This window comes from Sceloporus occidentalis, unplaced genomic scaffold (assembly GCF_023333645.1).
Source record: "Sceloporus occidentalis isolate IW3139 unplaced genomic scaffold, rSceOcc1.0.p SCAF_183, whole genome shotgun sequence".
Lineage (NCBI taxonomy): Eukaryota > Metazoa > Chordata > Lepidosauria > Squamata > Phrynosomatidae > Sceloporus > Sceloporus occidentalis.
In genome coordinates, this window is record NW_028317163.1 from 678,847 (window position 1) to 700,924 (window position 22,078).

At 48.5% G+C, this 22,078-nt stretch overlaps 1 protein-coding gene across 1 annotated transcript; it reads left to right on the plus strand.

Moving 5' to 3' along the window:
• The first annotated feature begins 6,380 nt into the window (after positions 1–6,380).
• On the plus strand, positions 6,381–21,376 carry LOC149278701 (ataxin-7-like). Its single transcript, XM_089501863.1, has 10 exons — positions 6,381–6,576; positions 6,707–6,769; positions 12,221–12,325; positions 17,009–17,273; positions 18,254–18,516; positions 19,132–19,214; positions 19,443–19,693; positions 19,796–19,994; positions 20,201–20,322; positions 20,452–21,376. The coding sequence occupies exons 1-10, from the start codon at positions 6,381–6,383 to the stop codon at positions 21,374–21,376; spliced, it is 2,472 nt and encodes an 823-aa protein (XP_089357989.1).
• The last annotated feature ends 702 nt before the right edge of the window (positions 21,377–22,078 follow it).

Genomic DNA, 22,078 nt, shown 5'->3' on the forward strand with positions numbered 1-22,078 from the left:
AATGTGTACCATGTTGTTATATGGAGATATAAGATGGGATTTAACTTTATGCAGCAATATTACACTATAACGTGTGTTATATGAAGATATCCTGCGTAAAATACGCTTTGCTTGGCATTATAAACACAATATAAAGAATATATCCATATAAGCAGAAGTGATACTATAGAGAGCGTTATACGCAGATATGATACGGTATAGAGCGTTACAGGCGGATAGGATACGGTATATAGAGCGTTACAGGCGGATAGGATACGGTATATAGAGCGTTACAGGCGGATAGGATACGGTATAGAGCGTTACAGGCGGATAGGATACGGTATATAGAGCGTTACAGGCGGATAGGATACGGTATATAGAGCGTTACAGGCGGATAGGATACGGTATATAGAGCGTTACAGGCGGATAGGATACGGTATACAGAGCGTTACAGGCGGATAGGATACGGTATATAGAGCGTTACAGGCGGATAGGATACGGTATATAGAGCGTTACAGGCGGATAGGATACGGTATAGAGCGTTACAGGCGGATAGGATACGGTATATAGAGCGTTACAGGCGGATAGGATACGGTATATAGAGCGTTACAGGCGGATAGGATACGGTATACAGAGCGTTACAGGCGGATAGGATACGGTATATAGAGCGTTACAGGCGTATAGGATACGGTATATAGAGCGTTACAGGCGGATAGGATACGGTATACAGAGCGTTACAGGCGGATAGGATACGGTATACAGAGCGTTACAGGCGGATAGGATACGGTATATAGAGCGTTACAGGCGGATAGGATACGGTATACAGAGCGTTACAGGCGGATAGGATACGGTATACAGAGCGTTACAGGCGGATAGGATACGGTATACAGAGCGTTACAGGCGGATAGGATACGGTATACAGAGCGTTACAGGCGGATAGGATACGGTATACAGAGCGTTACAGGCGGATAGGATACGGTATACAGAGCGTTACAGGCGGATAGGATACGGTATACAGAGCGTTACAGGCGGATAGGATACGGTATATAGAGCGTTACAGGCGGATAGGATACGGTATACAGAGCGTTACAGGCGGATAGGATACGGTATACAGAGCGTTACAGGCGGATAGGATACGGTATATAGAGCGTTACAGGCGGATAGGATATGGTATACAGAGCGTTACACCTGGATAGGATACGGTATACAGAGCGTTACAGGCGGATAGGATACGGTATACAGAGCGTTACAGGCGGATAGGATACGGTATATAGAGCGTTACAGGCGGATAGGATACGGTATATAGAGCGTTACACCTGGATAGGATACGGTATACAGAGCGTTACAGGCGGATAGGATACGGTATACAGAGCGTTACAGGCGGATAGGATACGGTATACAGAGCGTTACAGGCGGATAGGATACGGTATACAGAGCGTTACAGGCGGATAGGATACGGTATACAGAGCGTTACAGGCGGATAGGATACGGTATACAGAGCGTTACAGGCGGATAGGATACGGTATACAGAGCGTTACAGGCGGATAGGATACGGTATACAGAGCGTTACAGGCGGATAGGATACGGTATATAGAGCGTTACAGGCGGATAGGATACGGTATACAGAGCGTTACAGGCGGATAGGATACGGTATACAGAGCGTTACAGGCGGATAGGATACGGTATATAGAGCGTTACAGGCGGATAGGATACGGTATACAGAGCGTTACAGGCGGATAGGATACGGTATATAGAGCGTTACAGGCGGATAGGATACGGTATACAGAGCGTTACACCTGGATAGGATACGGTATACAGAGCGTTACAGGCGGATAGGATACGGTATACAGAGCGTTACAGGCGGATAGGATACGGTATATAGAGCGTTACAGGCGGATAGGATACGGTATATAGAGCGTTACAGGCGGATAGGATACGGTATACAGAGCGTTACAGGCGGATAGGATACGGTATACAGAGCGTTACACCTGGATAGGATACGGTATATAGAGCGTTACAGGCGGATAGGATACGGTATACAGAGCGTTACAGGCGGATAGGATACGGTATACAGAGCGTTACAGGCGGATAGGATACGGTATACAGAGCGTTACAGGCGGATATATTTATTTCTGGTACTCAGATTTTTGAATTTTCCTTTTTTTTTTAATTTTTTTATAAATATGACCCCGTAGCCATCTGCCGGCGCGCTCGGAAAAACCAAAGCGTAGAAGGGCGGTTTGCTGGTTGTCGTTTTTTTATTGTTTTTTTTTTCTCTCTCTCTTTTTTGTATCGTGTAAAAAAAAAAAAATATGCATCCCAGCAACCCAGGGTTTGTATTAAAAAAATAAAAAATAGAAAAAACAATTATAGCGTAATTTAGTTTAAATATGTGGACAATAACGTTACTTCGCCGTTGAAAGAATGCGATCCTTTAAGAAAGATTGCGGCGCTTTACGGAGAAAGGACAGCAGGCGCCGGGAAATAGCGTTTTCAGGAGATACGAGACTTTGATTGATTAGAAATAGAATCTCGGCGTTTGGATTCTTCGTCGAGCGATGGGGAGGAAAAGCTCTTTTTTGTTTCTCTAAAACCACACCGGCCTTTTCGCGAGACGCCCGATCTAATCAGCGGCGCGGAATAAACGCAGAGGAGCTCGGGCTGCGGGGACAATGGCTGCGACACCAAAACTGCTTCCCCTCGGCTTCTGACGTCTTGTTTAATGAGTGAGGATTACGTGAGTACGGCGGAGGTGTTACGGGTCTAGCCCCGTGTGCTGTATACAGTAATATAACCCCCAGAGCTGTATACAGTAATAACCCCCAGAGCTGTATACAGTAATATAACCCCCAGAGCTGTATACAGTAATATAACCCCCCAGCGCTGTATACAGTAATATAACCCCCAGAGCTGTATACAGTAATATAACCCCCCAGCGCTGTATACAGTAATATAACCCCCAGCGCTGTATACAGTAATAACCCCCAGCGCTGTATACAGTAATATAACCCCCAGCGCTGTGTACAGTAATATAACCCCCAGCGCTGTGTACAGTAATATAACCCCCAGCGCTGTATACAGTAATATAACCCCCAGCGCTGTGTACAGTAATATAACCCCCAGCGCTGTATACAGTAATATAACCCCCAGCGCTGTGTACAGTAATATAACCCCCAGCGCTGTGTACAGTAATATAACCCCCCAGTGCTGTATACAGTAATATAACCCCCAGCACTGTATACAGTAATATAACCCCCCAGCGCTGTATACAGTAATATAACCCCCAGCGCTGTATACAGTAATATAACCCCCAGCGCTGTATACAGTAATAACCCCCCCCCCGGGCTGTGTATTGTTGTCAGTCGTGTGTCTTTCTTGCTCTAACACCACACTGAGCTGATGGTTTATGGCAATGCTAATGAAGTCTTCTTTGTAGACTTTCATTAGTCAACTGGGTGATTAAGACTGAGCCATTCGGTTGTTCCCCAGTTGCTGTATGATTATGAGTCGGGGTTTGTCTATAGATTGGGCTCAGATAACAGAGAAAACACATTTCTGGGAGACCTTTTCACACCCCGGGGTTATTGGCGGCACCCGTCTGAGGAGGGAATGGCGGGTTACCGGTCAGATTCAACTCATTCGAATATTATAGATTATAATCCAACTCCCAGCTGCCCCGTATCTGCTTTGTTTCCGCGTTCAGCCGTCTCTTTTAGTGATCTTTTTCTCCTTTTTAACACATTTGCTTTAAAATGAAAGAAATCCTCCCGCAGTAATAATTTGATTTCGACCTTCTTTGCAGAAATCTAATTGCCTGAAATCGTAACGGTGCTGCGGGTGGCTGTAACGATTCGTGTATCCGGAGCCGTCAATGCGCTCGGGTTTTGTAAATCATTTCTGCCTTTGGTTCTGTATATTTTTGTTATTTCACTCCAGTATAATATATATAAAGTGGTAGTAGATACCTAGCATGGCTTTCCAGCAGTGACCGGGGATGTAATAGTCGTTGAAACATAAGCAGTGGTCTCGACGGGGACAAAATGGCCAGTGAAAGATCCCCCTTTTATTAATAACTCCTCCGCTGGATGAAAGTGCATGCGCAGACTGCTGTGCGGCCCATGCCAATGCGGTGCCATTTTAACCCTTCCAGCGCTACAGCACGCGAGGCACCCTGCTCCGTGCCTCTAATTAGCCAGTCCGTGTTAAATGCGGAGCAGCCGACAGGTGTATTTGCTCTGTTTCCATGGTAACTGCTCCGCATGTAGTACTTTGCCCCCGCGTTGGGCCGTTTGATTTGTGCTACGGTCGCCTGGCGCCCCTCTGGTGCCCGAAGTGTTAACGAGGGGAGCTACTCAGCCGTGACGCGGTGACAAAGAAAAATGATACGGCGCTCTCGCTTCCCCGACGGCGCTCTCGCTTCCCCGTACGCTTAGCGGCTGCGATCATGGGGCGGAATCATACAGGAGAGCACAGCCTGTCCTCCGCGTGTAGCCCCCCGCGCGCACGCTCGCCCCCGGAAACCATCGCATTACCCGGCGTCTGTGAATATATAGTGTCGCTGGGCATTCGAGGTGCCGTCCCACCTGCAGCATTTTGTGCCTGGAACATGTAATTGTCGTGTGACACAGAAAGCATCCGCTCATAGGTTGCGAGAGTGTGTGTGTTTGTGATGAATGTGTGTGTGTTAGCATGAGTGTATATGCGTGTTTGTGTGTTAGCGTGAATGTGTATGTGTCAGTGTTTGTGTGTTAGCATGAATGTGTCAGTGTGTGTGTGTTAGCGTGTGTGTGTGTTCGTGTGTTAGCGTGAATGTGTCAGTGTGTGTGTGTTAGCGTGAATGTGTCAGTGTGTGTGTGTGTGTGTGTGTGTGTGTGTTAGCGTGAATGTGTCAGTGTGTGTGTGTGTGTGTTAGCGTGAATGTGTCAGTGTGTGTGTGTGTTAGCGTGAATGTGTCAGTGCGTGTGTGTGTGTTAGCGTGAATGTGTCAGTGTGTGTGTGTGTGTGTGTTAGCGTGAATGTGTCAGTGTGTGTGTGTGTGTGTGTTAGCGTGAATGTGTCAGTGTGTGTGTGTGTGTGTGTTAGCGTGAATGTGTCAGTGTGTGTGTGTGTGTTAGCGTGAATGTGTCAGTGTGTGTGTGTGTGTTAGCGTGAATGTGTCAGTGTGTGTGTGTGTGTGTTAGCGTGAATGTGTCAGTGTGTGTGTGTGTGTGTGTGTGTGTGTGTGTGTGTGTTAGCGTGAATGTGTGTCAGTGTACGTGTAAGCGGAATAGTCAGGTTTATTATTATTGTTATTTTTAATCGTTCAGAATGTTATTTTAAAAAGTAGGAAATATTCAATTTATCAAACCGACCCAAATAGTTTTGTTTTTTTTCCCGGTGGCGCTCCAGGGTTAAAGGGCTGTAGGAGGTCAGGACTCCCTTCTTGAGCACAGGTGGAGGGAGAGGGCTGTACTCACCTGTGTAGAGGGATGGATAGGATTAGCCGGCAGATCAGGCACTTTCTTCACTCTATTGGCCTCTACCTCTTTTTCTGGGAGACTATTCCTCCTGTCTACTACCCTTTCGGATAGATCCCTGTCTATATACAGAGGTGAAGTCACCGGGTCGGTAGCTGTATAGAGGGCTGGGGCAGGATTCCTGGAGGGGCCCGGGGCAGTTAGGGAAGGTGGGCAGCCCGTGTGCCGTGCGCCGTGCATCAGCTGGCTGCCAGAGGCCGCATTAGGCTCCGGTTCCTTGTCCCTCCTCCGTGCTGTCACGGTGGGTGGGGGCAGGGAGTGACGTACAGGTTGAGGAAGCCCAGCTATTCCGATGTGGCCTGCGGAATCCCCGGCAGGGTCACGGGAGGGATCTCGGGGTCCCCGATGATGCTCTGCGCCCCCCACATGGCTGAGAGTCGCCCCTCTGTCACCTAGCGAGCTGGCTATGCTCACCGAGCCTGTCCGGTAACGGGAGTCCGTGTGTGTCGGGGGGCTGGGGGGTGCAAACACTGCAGGGCAGCTCCCTGCCCCGAATCACCCCTGTATCGCCAACCCGGTGCGTGGCGCAGTACGGGCCGGATGCTTATTAACCCCTTTTGTGCCGGTGAGACCGTGTAGGCCTGCACTGTGAAGGGTTAATCCCCTCCTCCCGGTCGCATTCCATTGGTTAGCAGATGTTTCCCCTAAACTTGTAGCTTCAGAATCCGGAGCCCGGTCTCCGAACACGGAGCTTGCACGGCCGGGATCCCCGAGCACCCGGTGCCCGCCTCCCGTGCCCTCGGTCTGTGCGCTTCCTCCCGGGAGCCGGCGGCTTGGGGGCGGGGTGTCCCCGGAGATGCAGGGCCGCCCCGGTGTGTGTCCCCGGCAGCCCCTCCGACCCCCCGGTGACTGTTGTTGTGTTTTTGTTACATTGTAGCGGAAAGAATGTCGGAGAGGGCCGAGGATGACGTCAGAGGGGAGCAGCGCCGAGCGGCGGCCAGGCAGCGGCGGCACGGAGACAGATCGGCGGCTGCAATGGCGGCCGGAGGGGAGCGCAGGTCCCTGCCCAGTCCCGGGGCCATGCTGGGGCAGCCCTGGGGCAACTGGCTCGATGCTGCCAGGCTCAACGGGGCCGACGACGGTAAGTGCCTTCCTGCCCCTGCTCCCCCCCAAGATGACCCCCTGTGACCCCACAAACCCTTCACAGCCCCCTCACTGGCCCCCCTCCAGATGACCCCAGCCCCCTCACTGCCCCTTCCTGTATCTTCCAGAACTGGATGAAACTTCCAAGGAGTCCGAGAACAAGCGAGAAGCCATGAGACTGAGCAGAGAAGGTGAGTGGGACCAGGGCCCCCCCCCGGCCTCCGTTCAGCGGCCCCAAACCTCACCACAGCATTAACCCTTCCAATGGCGCCCCCAAACCCAGCAGACGTCGTGGCGGAGCAGAGCCGTCCGCTTGTCGCCGCGTTTCCACGGGCGATTATGTAGGTGTAAGAACCCCTTTGTATGCAGTATGAGCCATCAGGCGGCGCTGGGACGGCTACAGCCCCCCGAAAGCTATTAGCGCCCCTCTAGCGGTTTCTATGGAAGCGCGTGAGAGTCGAGGCCGAGGGTCCGTGTTTAAAAGGCTTCCCCCGGTCAGGTTATAATCTTACATCGTAACGCGGCTGGCGGTAACTCGCCCGAGACGGGGCTGTGTAATAAATTGGGAGGACCCAGAAAATCCGACAGAACCCCGTATTAAATATATAATTGAAATTTTTTTTTTTCTTTCCCGTTGATGCTTTTGTTAGGCGCCCAATATGATAAATAATAATTAAAATAAAATAGGTTCCTAGAAGGAACACCGCAGAGCACTTGGGTCGGGGGCGCCCTGGGGTTTGCCCGCCCATGGTCGGTAGCATCTTTTTCTTTTTTCCTCCCCGTTTTTGTTCGTTCCGTGTAACTGAAAGCTGAAAGTGTTGCGTTTTTTTGTAACTTGACGTTCTTAGTACTGAGTGGCTTCATTTGCATCTCCGAGGTTTCAGAGCTCGATCCTCTCGCTCTAATTAGACGCGCTGCTTGACGGCTCCGTCCGGAGGGTAGAAATAAAACGAGGCTCAAAAATGTATTTAGGAAGAAAAAAACCTAAACCCACTGATGTTTTATCGCTGAGTATTCTGGTTCTAGATCTTTCTAGATCTCTGGGTTCCGTCCGCTGATACTTTGTGTTCAGAGCGTCTCTTTATGGAGTGAGAATTATGTTTGGCCTCCACTTCTGGCCGTGCTGGACCTGAGACCCTTCGGCCATTCCGGCCCCCGATATCCCCGGATGCCCGAGCTGTGTAGGAGTCCTCGTGTAGCGGCTGGTGGTCCGTAGGATACCGGTGCCTCTTGGGCCAGTTCTTAGTGTTGTCTTAAAAACCCAGAACCTGCCAGCAGATCGGCCCCATCCGGCCCCCGTCTAGTCGCTCGTTTCTCCTGCTGTAAAGACTCAAACCTTAATCAGTTGTTGGTCTCGTCTTAGATTCACGAGCCGTATGTCTATCCCATGCATGTTTAATCCCCACACTGCATTACTCTCTACCACCTCTGCTGGGAGGCTGTTCCATTTATCACGTCTAAATTAGGAATTTATGTACAGGACCGCATTGTGACGGAAATGCTGCGTAAATCTTGTTGAATTTGTAAGTTGACAGGACGAGTGATTATTGGCAGAATGTGGTGGGGGGGGCGCACGGGGACCGACGAACCCGAGGTTTACAGATTTGTGAGTTTAGGAGCCGGGAAGGAGAATGGGAATGCTGGGAGCCGGCGGCGCATGTTTTGAAGCCCAGGCTGCGTCCTGCATCTGAAGTCTCTTCCCCGACCTCTTTGTGAAGAAGCTAGAAAAATAACGTCAAAAGATTGTTTTATTTACTGATATAAAGTTAATGTTTGTTTTTGTTTCTTGTGAAAAACAAACTTTGTTCTGGGGTTCTGGATTCTATCTGTAGACTCCTCCCCGGGCGGCGAGGCCACGAGGCAGCGTTCCGCTGTGGGTGGCGAGCGCGTTCCGCTGTGGGTGGCGAGCGCGTTCCGCCGTTGGCCGCGTTCCGCTCTGAATGACGAGTGCGATTATCGCTCGAGAGCCGCAGCGCTTAGGGTTTTGGACGCGCTTCCTGAAGCTGCGGACACCTTTTTATCGCCAATATTACCGCAGATGGTCACCCGCTCTGCGTTTCAACTACTACAGCTCGGGTAACAAAACTATAACACGAGCAGTGATAGAAACCCGGAACCTGCCGGCAGATCGGCCCCATCCGGCCCCCGTCTAGTCGCCCGTTTCTCCTGCTGTAACGACTCAAACCTTAATCAGTCGTTGGTCTCGTCTTAGATTCAGGAGCCGTATGTCTATCCCATGCATGTTTAATACCCTCACTGTATTACCCTCTACCACCTCTGCTGGGAGGCTGTTCCACTTATATACCACCCTTTCAGATGCTAGTTTATGTGCAGGTGAAAAAGAATAAAGAGCTTTCTGTAAATCTGTGTAAAACAATGTGCAGAAACCTATATGATTTTTTTTCTATTATCTCTTTAATGCTGCGTTTCCCCGAATTGATACGTTTGTAGCGGGCTCTGCTTTTTATTTATATTTCTTTCTGTGTTTTGTTGGGGTGTTTTTTCGGTGCCCCCCGCAGTAAATTCTGTTTGTAAGGTCGGCTGATTCTTCGGGGGGATTATGTCCGGCTCCTCCGCACAGCGGCAAAGGGCTGCCGTCTGATATAAGCGCTTGAGGCCATTTATCCGGATAATCTGGTTTGTTTTTGTGAGTTCCTGGAATCCGTAGGAAGAAAGTCGAAGGTTTCCTGCGCATCTTAAGCCTCAGTCTTTGGACCCCCATGGCTCCCGGGGTCCGATGCCATCTGCTTTGGGATTGGCTGATTGTATTAGAAGCATATCGGGGAACTTTCAGGGGTTTTGCCCCGACCTCGGGGTGAAGGGGCAGATTCTCAGGGTCTGGAGCCGACTCCTTCCTAATCTACCCCGCTGTGATCATATATAAATTTGGCGCTTTTGCTCCGAGTATGTTCTGGTTGATATCCCTGCTTGAATGCAGGTGACTCACTCAGGAGAGCACTGATTGGCTAAATGCTTTGTTGCCATAACAGCAGAATAAGCTCCCCGAATGCTTCATTTGTGTTCCAAAATATCGAGGAAAATGTTTTTAACAGGCTTTCTAAACATACTATTTTTTATCAGCATATTTTATTCCTATTTTCTGGAAACATTAAATTCTTCCCGACCGTTTCCAATCCAATAACTGATTTATGACGCCGTTTATCGCGTTCCGTGCGTTTTTGGTTCGGATTGAATGTTTTTTTTTTATTCCGTGAATATCTGAAGCTTTATCCGTCCGCCGTCGAGTTATTCTGAAGACGTCTCGTCGCCGGCCCCACCGGACGGTCGCGGGAAATTGCTTCGACTTTGCGTCGGAGCTGGAAGAAATTGGATTAACGGCGTCTGATAACGTCCTCGCTAAACGCCTGCAGTAAAAGCGCATCGCGCCGCGGAGAAGGGCCTGTCGAGTCCTTCGCTCTGTCGTTTTGTAGCAGACGTTCAGCTCTCGTGGCGACTCGGCCCTCGCCGGCTCATTTATTTCTGAGCTCGTAAAAAGCCGCGCATCTGGATCGAGTGCTTCGCACAGTTAGCGGGAGAATCGGAGGTTTAGCCCCCGGGGGCCAAGACTCTGAATCTGAAATATCCCGAATAATCATTGTTACGAGACCCTCAAAAATAACTGTTTTATTCTTTTTTTTATTATCATTATTTTCTTAGGATTGCTCCTTCTTTTTTTCTTTTATTATTTATAATAGAGATGTGATGGACTGCAGTTCCCATTATCCTCAGGCAGCCAGTCGCGTATTTTTTCCCCTAGGGATCCAGGATTAACAGCTCAAGGCCCCGTTTACAAACCGCCATTTTTATAAGATGCACGATAAGTGACGGCGGTTAGTTGGTTTCCATGGCAACCGCCCCACCATCTATCCTCGTCCCAAATAAATGACGAAGATGTTTTATATTCTGAAATAATGACAGTTTGGCAATAATATTATTCTTTTCTAGAATTCTTTTCATTAAACAATAATTAATGTTGCTCATTTTTATTATTTATATATTTTTATTTTTATATATTTTTTTTCTTTTTATTATTTCTTTATGATTGGCTGGAAGGAGTTAATCATCAGCCATTAATTCATCCTCTGCAGTTTCCCCCCGCGGAGAGAGACGTTTAAATACATAAAGGGATTTAACAAAGTACAGGACCAGAATCTAACACTAGAGGGTCAGAGGCTGAGATGGATATATGGTAGATACGTGGAACAGCCTCCCTGCTGAAGTGGTAGGGGGGTAATACAGTAATGCCGTTTACATACTGCTTCTACGAATCACTTTAACTATATGATATTCAGGCAAGCAGCCAGTTTATTTTCATCGCGACACAGAGAATTGCCCAAAATAATATTTTTTTACATTTATTTATATATATTTTTTCTTTTATTTTTACATCACATAGCGGGTTCCTAAATCATATTTTTTTGTTGATTGGCTGCAGAAAGACACCAAAGTTAACGGGCAAGCGGCACGTTTTTGAGACCCTTTTGTACCCTCCTGCAGATTGCTCACCACCCGCGGTGATATAGCGGGGTCCATCGGGATCCACGCACGCGGATTGAGCGCCGTGTGTGCTGGGGCTCTGCTCGGTGTAAGTAGCCGAATGTTCCGAGGACTTGGCTCTCTGGGGTGCGGGAATGTTCAAATTCTCCCATCCCCCGCCCGGCTTGGAAAAAGAGGAGCGAGTGTGAAACGTCCAGCTGCTGAGCCCGCCGCTCGGTACTTCAACCTCCATGGAAATCGGTATCTTTTTATTGGCCCGACATACGAAAAGATACAAAGTTATAGATGCTTTTTCTGAGCCCCCCCCTCGAACGCTTGTGTAACTTTGTATCTTGTTCTGTTTCGGCCCAATACAATGTATCGGTTACACATATGCTGTATACTCATGTTGGGGATTGGAAGGGGCTTGTTCAGGCTTCATCTGTTTTGTGAATACGTTGGGTGGTCAGGAACCGGTCCTTTCTGTGATGAGAAGTGCTCGCACGCGGCAGACCACCTCTGGTGGCTTCAGATATAGAGTTCCTCAGTTTTATTCACCATGGGACTTCTAATTTATAGCTAAACTAATGTCCAGACTCCGGTGAGCGGATCTTCTATCCCCAAGAGATGCGGAGACTTTACTTCCAATCGTTGATAGCATTGACTTGGTGACTAAGTAGGTAAATGTCGACCGGAGTGTTTTCTGGGGGTACCAATGACCGGGGGGACCCGCGTGCTCAGCGTGTGACGTCTCGGTTACCTGTCGCTGTAACGTGAAAAGGGGCAGATCTTATCGGGATTATAGGAACAGAACGAGTCTCCGGGGGTCTCTTTTGGAAAACTGGGCCAAGCAATGGCCACGAGCTGTAAGCAGGCCGCCGGTATCTCTTCTCTGCCGGCTACTCTGTGCTTCTTCTTACCTGTTGGAAGGCGCCGTCGGGTCTCTGTTTGGGGTAATTGGTCAATTGCTCCCTGCTGCCAAAACCGTCTCGGCGCTTGAGCCATGAAGCGAGGACCGGCAAGGAGCACACGTGTGCGTGCGTGAATGTGTATGTATGTGTGTATGTACAGTGGATAAGTGCTCATTCATTTCCCACATGGTTTGAATTTAGTGGGTTTTAATGAAAAGGGTCCGTCCGTCATATTGTTTTCTTTCTGTTTTTCAGATATGCCGATATTCGGCCTCTGCCCGGCCCACGATGAGTTCTACCTGGTCATGTGTAGTCATTGTAATCTGGTCATAAAACCGCAGGCATTTCAATCACATTACGGTAAGTGCTTAACTATTACTTAATAAATGAGGGTGCCGTTAAATCGGGATTAAAAGATGCCAAATATCGCTTATCCCTTTTAATGATCTATAAAGCTCTTGGCGTTGGCCGCGTGCAGTGAAAACGTACTCTGGGGGGTGTAACCTGCGCCGCCGGCGTCTCTGGGACCCCTCTGCCTCGTTTGCTTCTTTGCTGTTGCGTTTCTTGGGAATCATTTGCTGTGAAGAGTTGCAATTATGTTTAATTGTTTCATTTTGTGATATTTCTACACATCCTTTCTGGGTTTGTTTTCCCCATATGCTTTGTTTTTCTCACCCGCGCCCCCCCAAATAAAAAATGAGTAATTCCTGGCTATTTCACATGAGCACCTCTCTCCCTCAGTCCCCCTCTGCACTCATCTTGAAACCCCCGACCCCCCCCCCCTGTGTCTCCCCCCAACCCCCTTTTCCCTAGAGCCCCCAACTCTATGGATGGCAGTTGTTTAGCGGGGGAAAGGCGGCTCCGTGACAGTCAAGCAGAGATTTTTATGAAAAGACGGGGTAATAAAAGTTAATGCCGTGACGCAGCTCCCCCCGATGCACGTTGCAGTCTATAGAAACACCTGCACCCCCCATTAATTGATACTGGGGGTCAGTCCGTGTCTGTGGGCCCCTAAAGCCACGCGCTACACAGGGAGAAGACAAAGATGTTTTTTTCTTGCTTCACGTGGCACAAGCGGCTTCCCCGGGGGCCTGTTTATACTCGCATCCATCTGCCTTCTGTGGCAGGGCCCTTCATATGATAATCAGGTCAAACCTAGAAGCCTTTGTCACTTGTGTATGGACAGGGCTAGAGAATGCTGCGGCATACTGCCTGCACCTTTACTGTGCGGCCAGCAGGGGGAGCTCTCGACACCCGCCGCAGGAGAGAGGCTTCTGCAGAACGCCTGGCTGCACGATGTATAGAGCAAACAGTATACCTGCGCTGTGTATAGAGCAAACGGTATACCCGCGCTGTGTATAGAGCAAACGGTATACCCGCGCTGTGTATAGAGCAAATGGTATACCCGCGCTGTGTATAGATCAAAAGGTATACCTGTGCAGTGTATAGATCAAAAGATATACCCGCGCTGTGTGTAGAGCAAAAGGTATACCTGTGCAGTGTATAGAGCAAAAGGTATAGCATTAACCAAAATAAAAAAAGAGCACATGTTTATTTCTGTGTTTTAAGCGGTGATATAATGTCATTTATTCAGCATTCCTCTGGGTCGTTGGATTGAAAGCTCCTCTAAATCGTAAGCCTGTGAGCCAAGCCCTCTACCTAATGTGTGGGTTTGTCTCAGTCTGTCTGTCCTCGTTTTGTCCGAGCCTTTGGCTGTAGGGACTGTAAGAAGCGTCGTATAAATCGTATATAATAATTATCGGTCCTGTGAGGCTAACGCTATGGTGGTGTTTATATAAAAATTGCATTATTTTTGTGTTCAGGAGAATAAAAATGGTTTTATAATAATTTATTGCCGATTGGGTTGAGAACGCGCAGAACCAGAATGTCCGAGCCAGAAATAACGCGGGAAGGAAATATTATTATCGGGCATTTGCTGCACGTGTGGAATAAATATTATTATTCTTTAATTCTAATGCCGGGCATCTGCGTGTCTGGGGCAATCATATAAACTCCCTGTTCCCAGGATCTGTACAATTATTCCACCCCATTAAGTTATCTCTCCCCTATTAAGTTCCTTATCGTTGCAAAATCATCTGACTACCCCCTCTCCCATTATGAAATATCCGTATTTAATAATTCATGCATTTTAATTTTTATAATTTAAATATAAGTTTATATTTTTCTATAGAGCATTGAGTATTTGTGTAAAATTAGCTATAAAAAATGTACAAATAAAAAAATAATAGGTTTTGGTAATGAAGCGGTTAAAAGGTCTTTGAAAGCCGAGGGATGGCAGCTTCTGTTGTGACCGCACTGGATACAAAACACGAGCCGTTGCCTCCTTGTTTTCATTTTTTTACCCCCCCCCCCTTTTTTTTTTTTGTGCATCTGCCAGGACCTGCGTGTCCGAAATCTCCTTCATACCATCAAACGTTGCACAAACACATGTATCCCCCCTTAAAGGACAGACCCCCAAAGCGTGCAAAATGTACGGATCAATGATGTGAATGGGTAGGAATTTTTTATTTATTTATTTTTTTCTTCTTCCAGCCTCTAGGGAGGGAGGAAGCATTATTATTTTTTTATTTTTTTTTATTTAAACACGAGCATTTTTTTAGAGGCTGGAATTGGCTGGAGGCCCGGCTCTGCACGGAGTTTGCGATAGGTGGGTATGGCGCGGCTCGAACACGGAACTGCCGGAGACAAACGTATCTGTTTGTTGTTTTTTCTGGATTTTTGGTTTTCACCCGTTTTTTTTTTTTTGTTGTTGTTTTTTCCCCAGCCTCTATCTCCTCGCTCGTTCTTATCGGGTTTCATTTTTATTTCTTTCTGTCCCGGAGCGGAGTGTTAAAGTGGCCTGTCCAGCGCAGAGTCGATCAAAGCGGATAATCTCGCAAACGAGGGATTAACCGCGCGCAGGCTGGTCACAGAAGCCGTTCTGAAATGTCATTCGAGTGGCTTGGCCAAAGTTCAAAGCCAGACGGGCGTTGCGTGTTCTGTTTACGCGGCCGAAGCGCTGACGCTCGCAGGATCTGCTCGCTTCAAGACAAGCGCTTGGTTTGAGTCGTTGGCCAAAGGAGCGCGGCTGTTTACTAGAACAATCCCCGATCTAGAATGGAGTCTCGCCTCGCTCCCGGGTTTTCGAAGCACGTGTTTAACCCCTCGTGTAGAAACACCCTCTGTTATTTCATTCTGCTTTTTTATTTGCTGTATATTTTTATCACAGGGTCCTATCATTCTGACGTTTTTTGGTTTTTTTTCCTCCCCAGCGTCCGTAATACAGAAATGTTTATTTTCTAGAGGAAAAATTCTAAAATTTAAGTGAATTCTCTTTATTTCAGATGATTTGGGTTTTTTATGTTCTCGTTTGTTATTTTTTTTTTTTTTGCTGATTTGGTTTTAGCTGCAGTAACATTGTGTCACGTCTGAGCCCTTCCGGAAATAATTTCTGCTTTAACCCCTTGAGTACCAGTCACTTTATACCGCGCACGATTGTCTAGTGTTGCAAAGAAGCGAGCCGCTTACCCCTGTGTCCTATAAAGGGTTAACTGATCTTTTTTTTTATTATTATTATTTATTTTATTTAAGTATAATTGACCAGAAAGTATATTTGTTAAAAAAATAAATAAAGGCAGTTTTATATTTTATTTCGGCAGCGAGTGCTCTTTGATATAATTGATGGTTATAGAAATAATACATGAAGCAGGATTTGGGCAGCTGGTGTACAGCACTGCCTGTAAGGTGAGGTCACTACTACATTGTGATGTCACCGGGCTCCATGTCGTACCTGGCAGTTGGTCAGCCTCAGTGGCAGCGTTTGAGATAATCTGAGCGACTGCCCGGTGACCGAGTCTCGTATATAATCGATCTTCACAATGAAGAAGGATTTAAAAAGGAAGTTTAAGGCTCTGTATTGTCCCACAAGGTTTCCATCGTGGTCTTATATCGAGGGTAAGCAGCCAGCCGTGGGGGTGGCAATAAGCGAAACTACCCAGGGCCAGGGTCGGTTAGAAAGGAAGGGGTTAACGGGGTTAAGCGCAGGGTAGGAGTACTTAGTGGGAGGCATTTATTGGTTCATAAGGAAGCTGAAGCACGGATCGTTAGCTCTGAATCTGGTCTGCCAGTACTGAGGTCCCTCGTTGTATAAGAGAGCTAAATACGAAGCAGTTGTCATGGTGATTGCCCCACTTTTTTTGGATCGGAGCTGCTTCAGTGACCCAACGACCGTTTTTCTTCTCGTTGGTAAAGATGATGAAATCTGCCGGGAGAATGAAAGGGGACGGACGGGACGAGAGCTCACCAAGAACCTAACCTTTATTACCAAATGAATAAATGAATTCAATGAATGGATCTCTATTCCCCTCTGCCATTGCTGTTGGAAGGCTGCTCCCTGCACTTACAACGCTTTTTTGAAACAAGTGGCCCCGACGGACGTTTAGGAAGCTTTGATTTATTTTATTTATAGCTAGCAGGGGACGTCGCTAAATGCGCAGTAATTCTCCTCTCGGTTCCGTCTCGCGCGCCGGACGTCCGTCTGGTTGCAGAGAATCGCCGGCTTCGCTCTCGTTACCTCTGTTATTAACATTAACGATTTCAGCCTCGTTGATCGCGCCGGGTTAAACCGTTTAGCCTCCTTGGCCCGGAGATCACATCCGTAATATTTATGTAAATCCCGCCTCGGGAAGCATCACGCGCTCTCAGGAAGGCTGGTTGAAATTACACACATACGGTTCTTATTCTTCATAAAGCGCTGACATATTCCGCAGCGCGGTACAACGTAAGTATGAGAAAAAGAAATCCCATGTATAGATACAGCAGGACTTGAGGGGCCGCACTCGTGGTCTTGCCATCTAACCTCATGGCACTTTTATCCCTGGCAATAGTGGGCTTACGAAGACCCCACGCGTGAGCTTACAATCTATTCTCTGGTAGTGACTTTGAATGATGAATAATGCAGTTGGGTAAATGACCTCTGACCCCCGATCCTCTGTTTTTGTGTCCGGAATCGTGATTTTCTTATCTTTTTCTTTAATCCTGTAGAAAGAAGACACAGTTCCTCCGGCAGGCCGCCTCCGACGCCCCCATCCACGTCTACGTGTTCCATATATTCCACCGTGGCAAAAAATAAAACGGGCGGCGGTATTGGTGGCGGCGTCGGCGGCAGCACCACGCGCACGTCCAGCGGAAGCAGTGCCTCATCCAACTCCAAGTTAATGAAATCTCCCAAAGAAAAGATGCTGCAGATCGGTGGAAACAACAGGTCGATACATCCTGCCCAGCAAAGCAAAGCTGCCCAGGATAGAATGTAAGCTCTTCGCTCGCTCTGCGCGGATTCTGAGCTCCCTTACGAGTCCTTTCTCTGAAAGCTTTAGTGTCTTCTACTTATGTGAAGACATGCAGTGAAAAAAGATCACGGCAGCGACTGATAGGTTTCTCGGGGGTAACCGTTGTTCTTCAGCTGAAGGTCCTTGCGGACCTCCAGGCTTCCTCCACACCGTCAATAAAAAGTCACTTTATTACAAGACGAGGCAAGATTCCGCAGTGCCGGTGCTGGTGATAAACCAACCGTTTTTGTTTTCTTTCATAAACGCACGCTACCGATCAAAAGTTTAGGGTCACTTAGAAATGTCCTTGTTTTCGAAAGAAAAGCAGATTTTTGTCCATTAAAATAATGTGAAATGGATCAAAAATCCAGCGCAGACGGGGTTAATGTTGTAAATGACTATTATAGCTGGAAACGGCTGACTTTTACTGGAATCTCTTCATAGGCGCACAGAGGCCCTTTATCACTCCCATCACTCCTGGGTTCCAATGGCCCTTTATCACTCCCATCACTCCTGTGTTCCAGTGTCCCTTTATCACTCCCATCACTCCTGTGTTCCAGTGTCCCTTTATCACTCCCATCACTCCTGGGTTCCAGTGTCCCTTTATCACTCCCATCACTCCTGGGTTCCAGTGTCCCTTTATCACTCCCATCACTCCTGGGTTCCAGTGGCCCTTTATCACTCCCATCACTCCTGTGTTCCAATGGCACGTTGCGTTTGCTGATCCAAGTTTAAGTTTAAAAGGCTAATTGATGGTTAGAACCCCTTTTGCGATTATGTTACAGCCAGCAGTGTAGATACTTTGTCTCACCAAGCTCATGGGATGAATGAGGAGAATTGATTTCCGTTTAGGTTTTTGTCAGCGGGGTTGTTGGCATTTCTGTTATCCGTAGTCACCGCATTGATTGTATTCCGTGCTTTTGACCGAATAATAAAATGTGTGAAATGTCGTCTCCACCAGAATGACGCCGCCTGTTAAAGTGGAAAAGATACATTCGAATCCAAAGATCGATGGGATGTCGAAGGCTGCTGCTGGTCCGAACTGTTCTTCTACTGTGACTTCCTCAATAAAGACTGGCCTTAATTGTCCATCGATACCAAAGCCACCCCTGCCTTCCCCTGGACAAATACCAAATGGTAAAGGGATTCTCTCGACTCCTCCGTTTTTGGAAAAGAAACCGGATGATACCCACAGCCGGAAATTTTTACACAAGAGATTGTCGGGTGAGTGAATCCTCCGGAAGGAGACGAGTTCCGCGGTGATGCGTTCCAGGTATCTGGATACGTTGGGACGTCTCTTATTTTTAAAGGAAGGATGGGGTAAAATAATTTATATTATTGGGCTTGTAGAGAGTAGAGACCCCAGCAGCTTCACCATGCGAGCCTGAGGTCGCTAGGAGGTAGGATTCCATACGGGACGTTCCTGCCGTATCGTTCTGTCCTTCCGAATCATCCATCTGATTGGCCGGTTGCTTCTATATTTGTTACTAGAATTGGTCCCCCCTCCAGAGATCAGGAGCCGTGTTTTGACTTTGGCTGACCCCCTTGGGTAGGGTGGTCTCATAAAACCTGGCCCTCTGTCTCTTTGTGGTATGGAAAAGGGGTCCCCTCCGGCATAAAAAAAAAAAACCCCACCAAACTGAAAAGGAAGAAACCCAGCTGGAGCTAGAAATTCAATTTCTCAGCTCGGTGACCCCAAACTTTCTTTGCCCTCAGAGCATAAAATACATAGAAACAATAAACTACTTAAAACTCAGGATAAGGCCGGTAAAAAGTAGGGCGACCCCCAGGCTTTCCCAAGGGTTACCTCTCGTGAAACGTCGCTTTTATGTCCCGCAGATCGAGAGTTTGACCCCGATATACACTGTGGTGTCGTCGACGGAGAAACCAAGAAGCCCTGTACGAGGTCCTTAACGTGCAAGGTACGGGGGGCCAGCGCCAATTCTTTTGTACCCTTTTCTGTTTTGTTCTATCAGCATTTTCATTTTTCCTTAAAATTGAATTTTGTGTCGCTGCACTAAAGAAAACATTCCAAGGTACACAAAAAGTAACACTTTTACCTTAAAATAGGATTACAGAGTAATGTTAAAATGCAATCCTTTTTGTGTAATTGTACATTTTGTGTAACCCCCCCTCCCCTATTTCTTTAGACACATTCCTTAGGCTACCGGAGAGCAGTACAAGGGCGCAAGAAACGTTTCGATGTGTTGTTAGCGGAGCACAAAAACAAAAGCAGGGAAAAGGAACAGCTACGTCACGCAGAACAGCAGCAGCCGGCGGCCGCGCTCAGGGAACCAAATCCCGCACCCTCGAAATCTTCCCAGGAACTGCACCAATCCTCCCATGCACTTAGTACTCCGGAAGCGAATAAGGCCAAGCTCCACAACCCCAGTCTTCCAAGGTCAGTCTCGGGCTAAACGGTCGAGCCAAACCCGCCCCGCGTCGAAGCGATGGACGTAGACGCTAACAAATGGACCTCTCCTTTCCCTCTTGGCCTCCGCAGGGCTCCAAGCTATCCGACGCAGCACAGCGGAAACGCTCCGAGCGACTCTCCCTCCGTGCACGAGTCTCCCCACCCGGTGGTCTCCGCCGCTGAGCCCACCTCTAGGTTATCCAGCGACGAAGGGGAGGCGGACGACAAAGAGGACCTCGCCGAGAAACTGGACTGTCATTACTCAGACCACCATCCGCGGCCGGCAGCCGTAAGAGCATTGATACTGACCGAGAACCCAATCGCTCTCTGGGCGTTTAACGATGATGCTGTTTCTCTTCTTTTTTTCTTTTTTCTTTTCTTTTTTTTCTTTTCTGTTTCTAGATGTAGATGCCTTTTATGGACATTTTTCTAAAACGGCGATAGAAACTGTATGATCCGTTTATGCTAAACTACCGCCGCTTTTCTCCTCTACAGTTCTGCTCCTTCGGCAGCCGACAGATTGGAAGGGGGTATTACGTGTTCGACAGACGGTGGGACCGCATGCGATGTGCGCTCAACTTCATGGTGGACAAACATCTAAACTCTCAGATGTGGAGGTACGTCAGCAAGAGCTTCCGGATCGCTTCTTTTATTTTTACCTGAGATGCGCGGCGGCCGATAGACGCTAAAACGTGGGATGTACGAACTTTCTGTACCGATAACGTGTTATTGTTTCTTTCTGGTAGGAAAATTCCTCCTGCGTCTAGTAGTTCAGCAACGCATACGCCACACCGGACCCCCACAAACCCACCGGCTCCTGCCCAGAACGCAAGCGGCGCGGGTTTCCTCTCTCCTGGATCGGCGCCCTCCGGTCCTCCGTCAGCGACCTCTCCCTGCACGCCTCTTCCTCACGGAACCACGCTAAACTCTCACCCGTCGGCTCTGGGCGCGGCGGACCCGGTCAACAGTATGCAATCCAGACAAGTGTCTTCTTCACCATCCACACCGTCAGTGCTTTCCTCGTCCCCCATCTCCAGCAAACCTCAGAAATTAAAATCCAGCAAATCTCTGAAACCCAAGGAACCGCCAGCCGGCGGCGCAAACTGCGGCAATGCCGGAAGCAGCTCAGGAAAGAAAAGGAAAAACACCCCGCCGCCCCAGCAGCTCGCCCACCCTCCTTCCCATTCCGCGGAGACTTTTAGGAAAAACTGTGTCGCCAACTCCGGGAGTTACCCCTCTCCCGCCACGACGTTATCCCACTGCAGCTCGCACGCCATCGGCCTCAACGCCGCCAACAGCAGAACCAACTCCGTGAGTCTTAAAAACGACCAATCAGGGAGGGGCCCTCCGGCCGGGAACCCCGCGGAGTCCATCAAGAGAATGAGCGTGGTGATGAACAGCAGCGACTCCACGCTTTCGCTCGGGCCGTTCGTTCACCAAGCGAGCGAGCAGACTGTGGCGCCGCACAACAGCTTCCCCCACTCGCACTCGTCCCTGGACAAGATCGTGGGCAAGAAACGCAAGTGTCCGGTCGCCTCGGGCGGCATTAACAGCAAACCCAGCAAGATCGCCAAACTGCCGCCGGTGAACAACGTCCACGCGAAACACAACAGCGTCATTCCGGGAACGCAGGCCCTGGCGAATAACGCGCTTCGCCATCAGGTACGGTAGCCCCCCCCCCCCCCCGGGATGGAAGGGGGAGCTTAATCAACGGGGGACTTAATAGGCTTGTGTTATAATGTCGTTAATGGTGCATTTAACCTTTTTTTTTTGTTAATACCCCGTAAGTTGCATTTTTTGTTATGTTAACCCAGTAACATCGGGTTCTGCTCCTGCCGCCCGTTCTCCCGCACCGTTAGATTTAGCAGGCTTTAAGTAGTATTTTGTGGGGTGGTTGATACAGTTCCCAGGAGCTAGGCTTCTGGGCAATGGCCACCTTCGCAGACCTCCCCGAGGAGACGTCGCACTCGTACCCCGCGGGGCTCACTCTCCCCCGGTGTCTGATGTTCATGGTGATCATCGCTTTGACAGGGGAAAGGGGGGATTGGGCAAAAAACAAAAACGAAACCCACCAGCTGTTACTATGGCAACAACAATTTCCATCAGGGCAGACGTTAACCCCTGATCAGCCGGTCAGTGGCTGGAGAATTTCCCCGAATGTCTAGTTCACAGGGTATCAGTGCCGTACCCCCCCTTTTTTGCTATTGTTTAAGGTTACAATTTGGCGCATGGGGGGCCGCGGATTATGTTATTGTTACTCGATTAGCAGCCTCGGGCTTTTATTACAATCGCGCCTCTCTGCACATAACCGCCGTCTGTGAAAATTTAAAGTAGACCCTAAGGAGGAAAACAGTTAAAACAGTGTGTGTTTTT

Coding starts and splice junctions, on each gene's coding strand:
- LOC149278701 (XM_089501863.1), top strand. CDS start 6,381: ATGTCGGAGAGGGCCGAGGATGACGTCAGAGGGGAGCAGCGCCGAGCG. Junction 6,577..6,706: donor GCTCAACGGGGCCGACGACG/GTAAGTGCCTTC, acceptor TGTATCTTCCAG/AACTGGATGAAACTTCCAAG. Junction 12,326..17,008: donor GGCATTTCAATCACATTACG/GTAAGTGCTTAA, acceptor TTAATCCTGTAG/AAAGAAGACACAGTTCCTCC.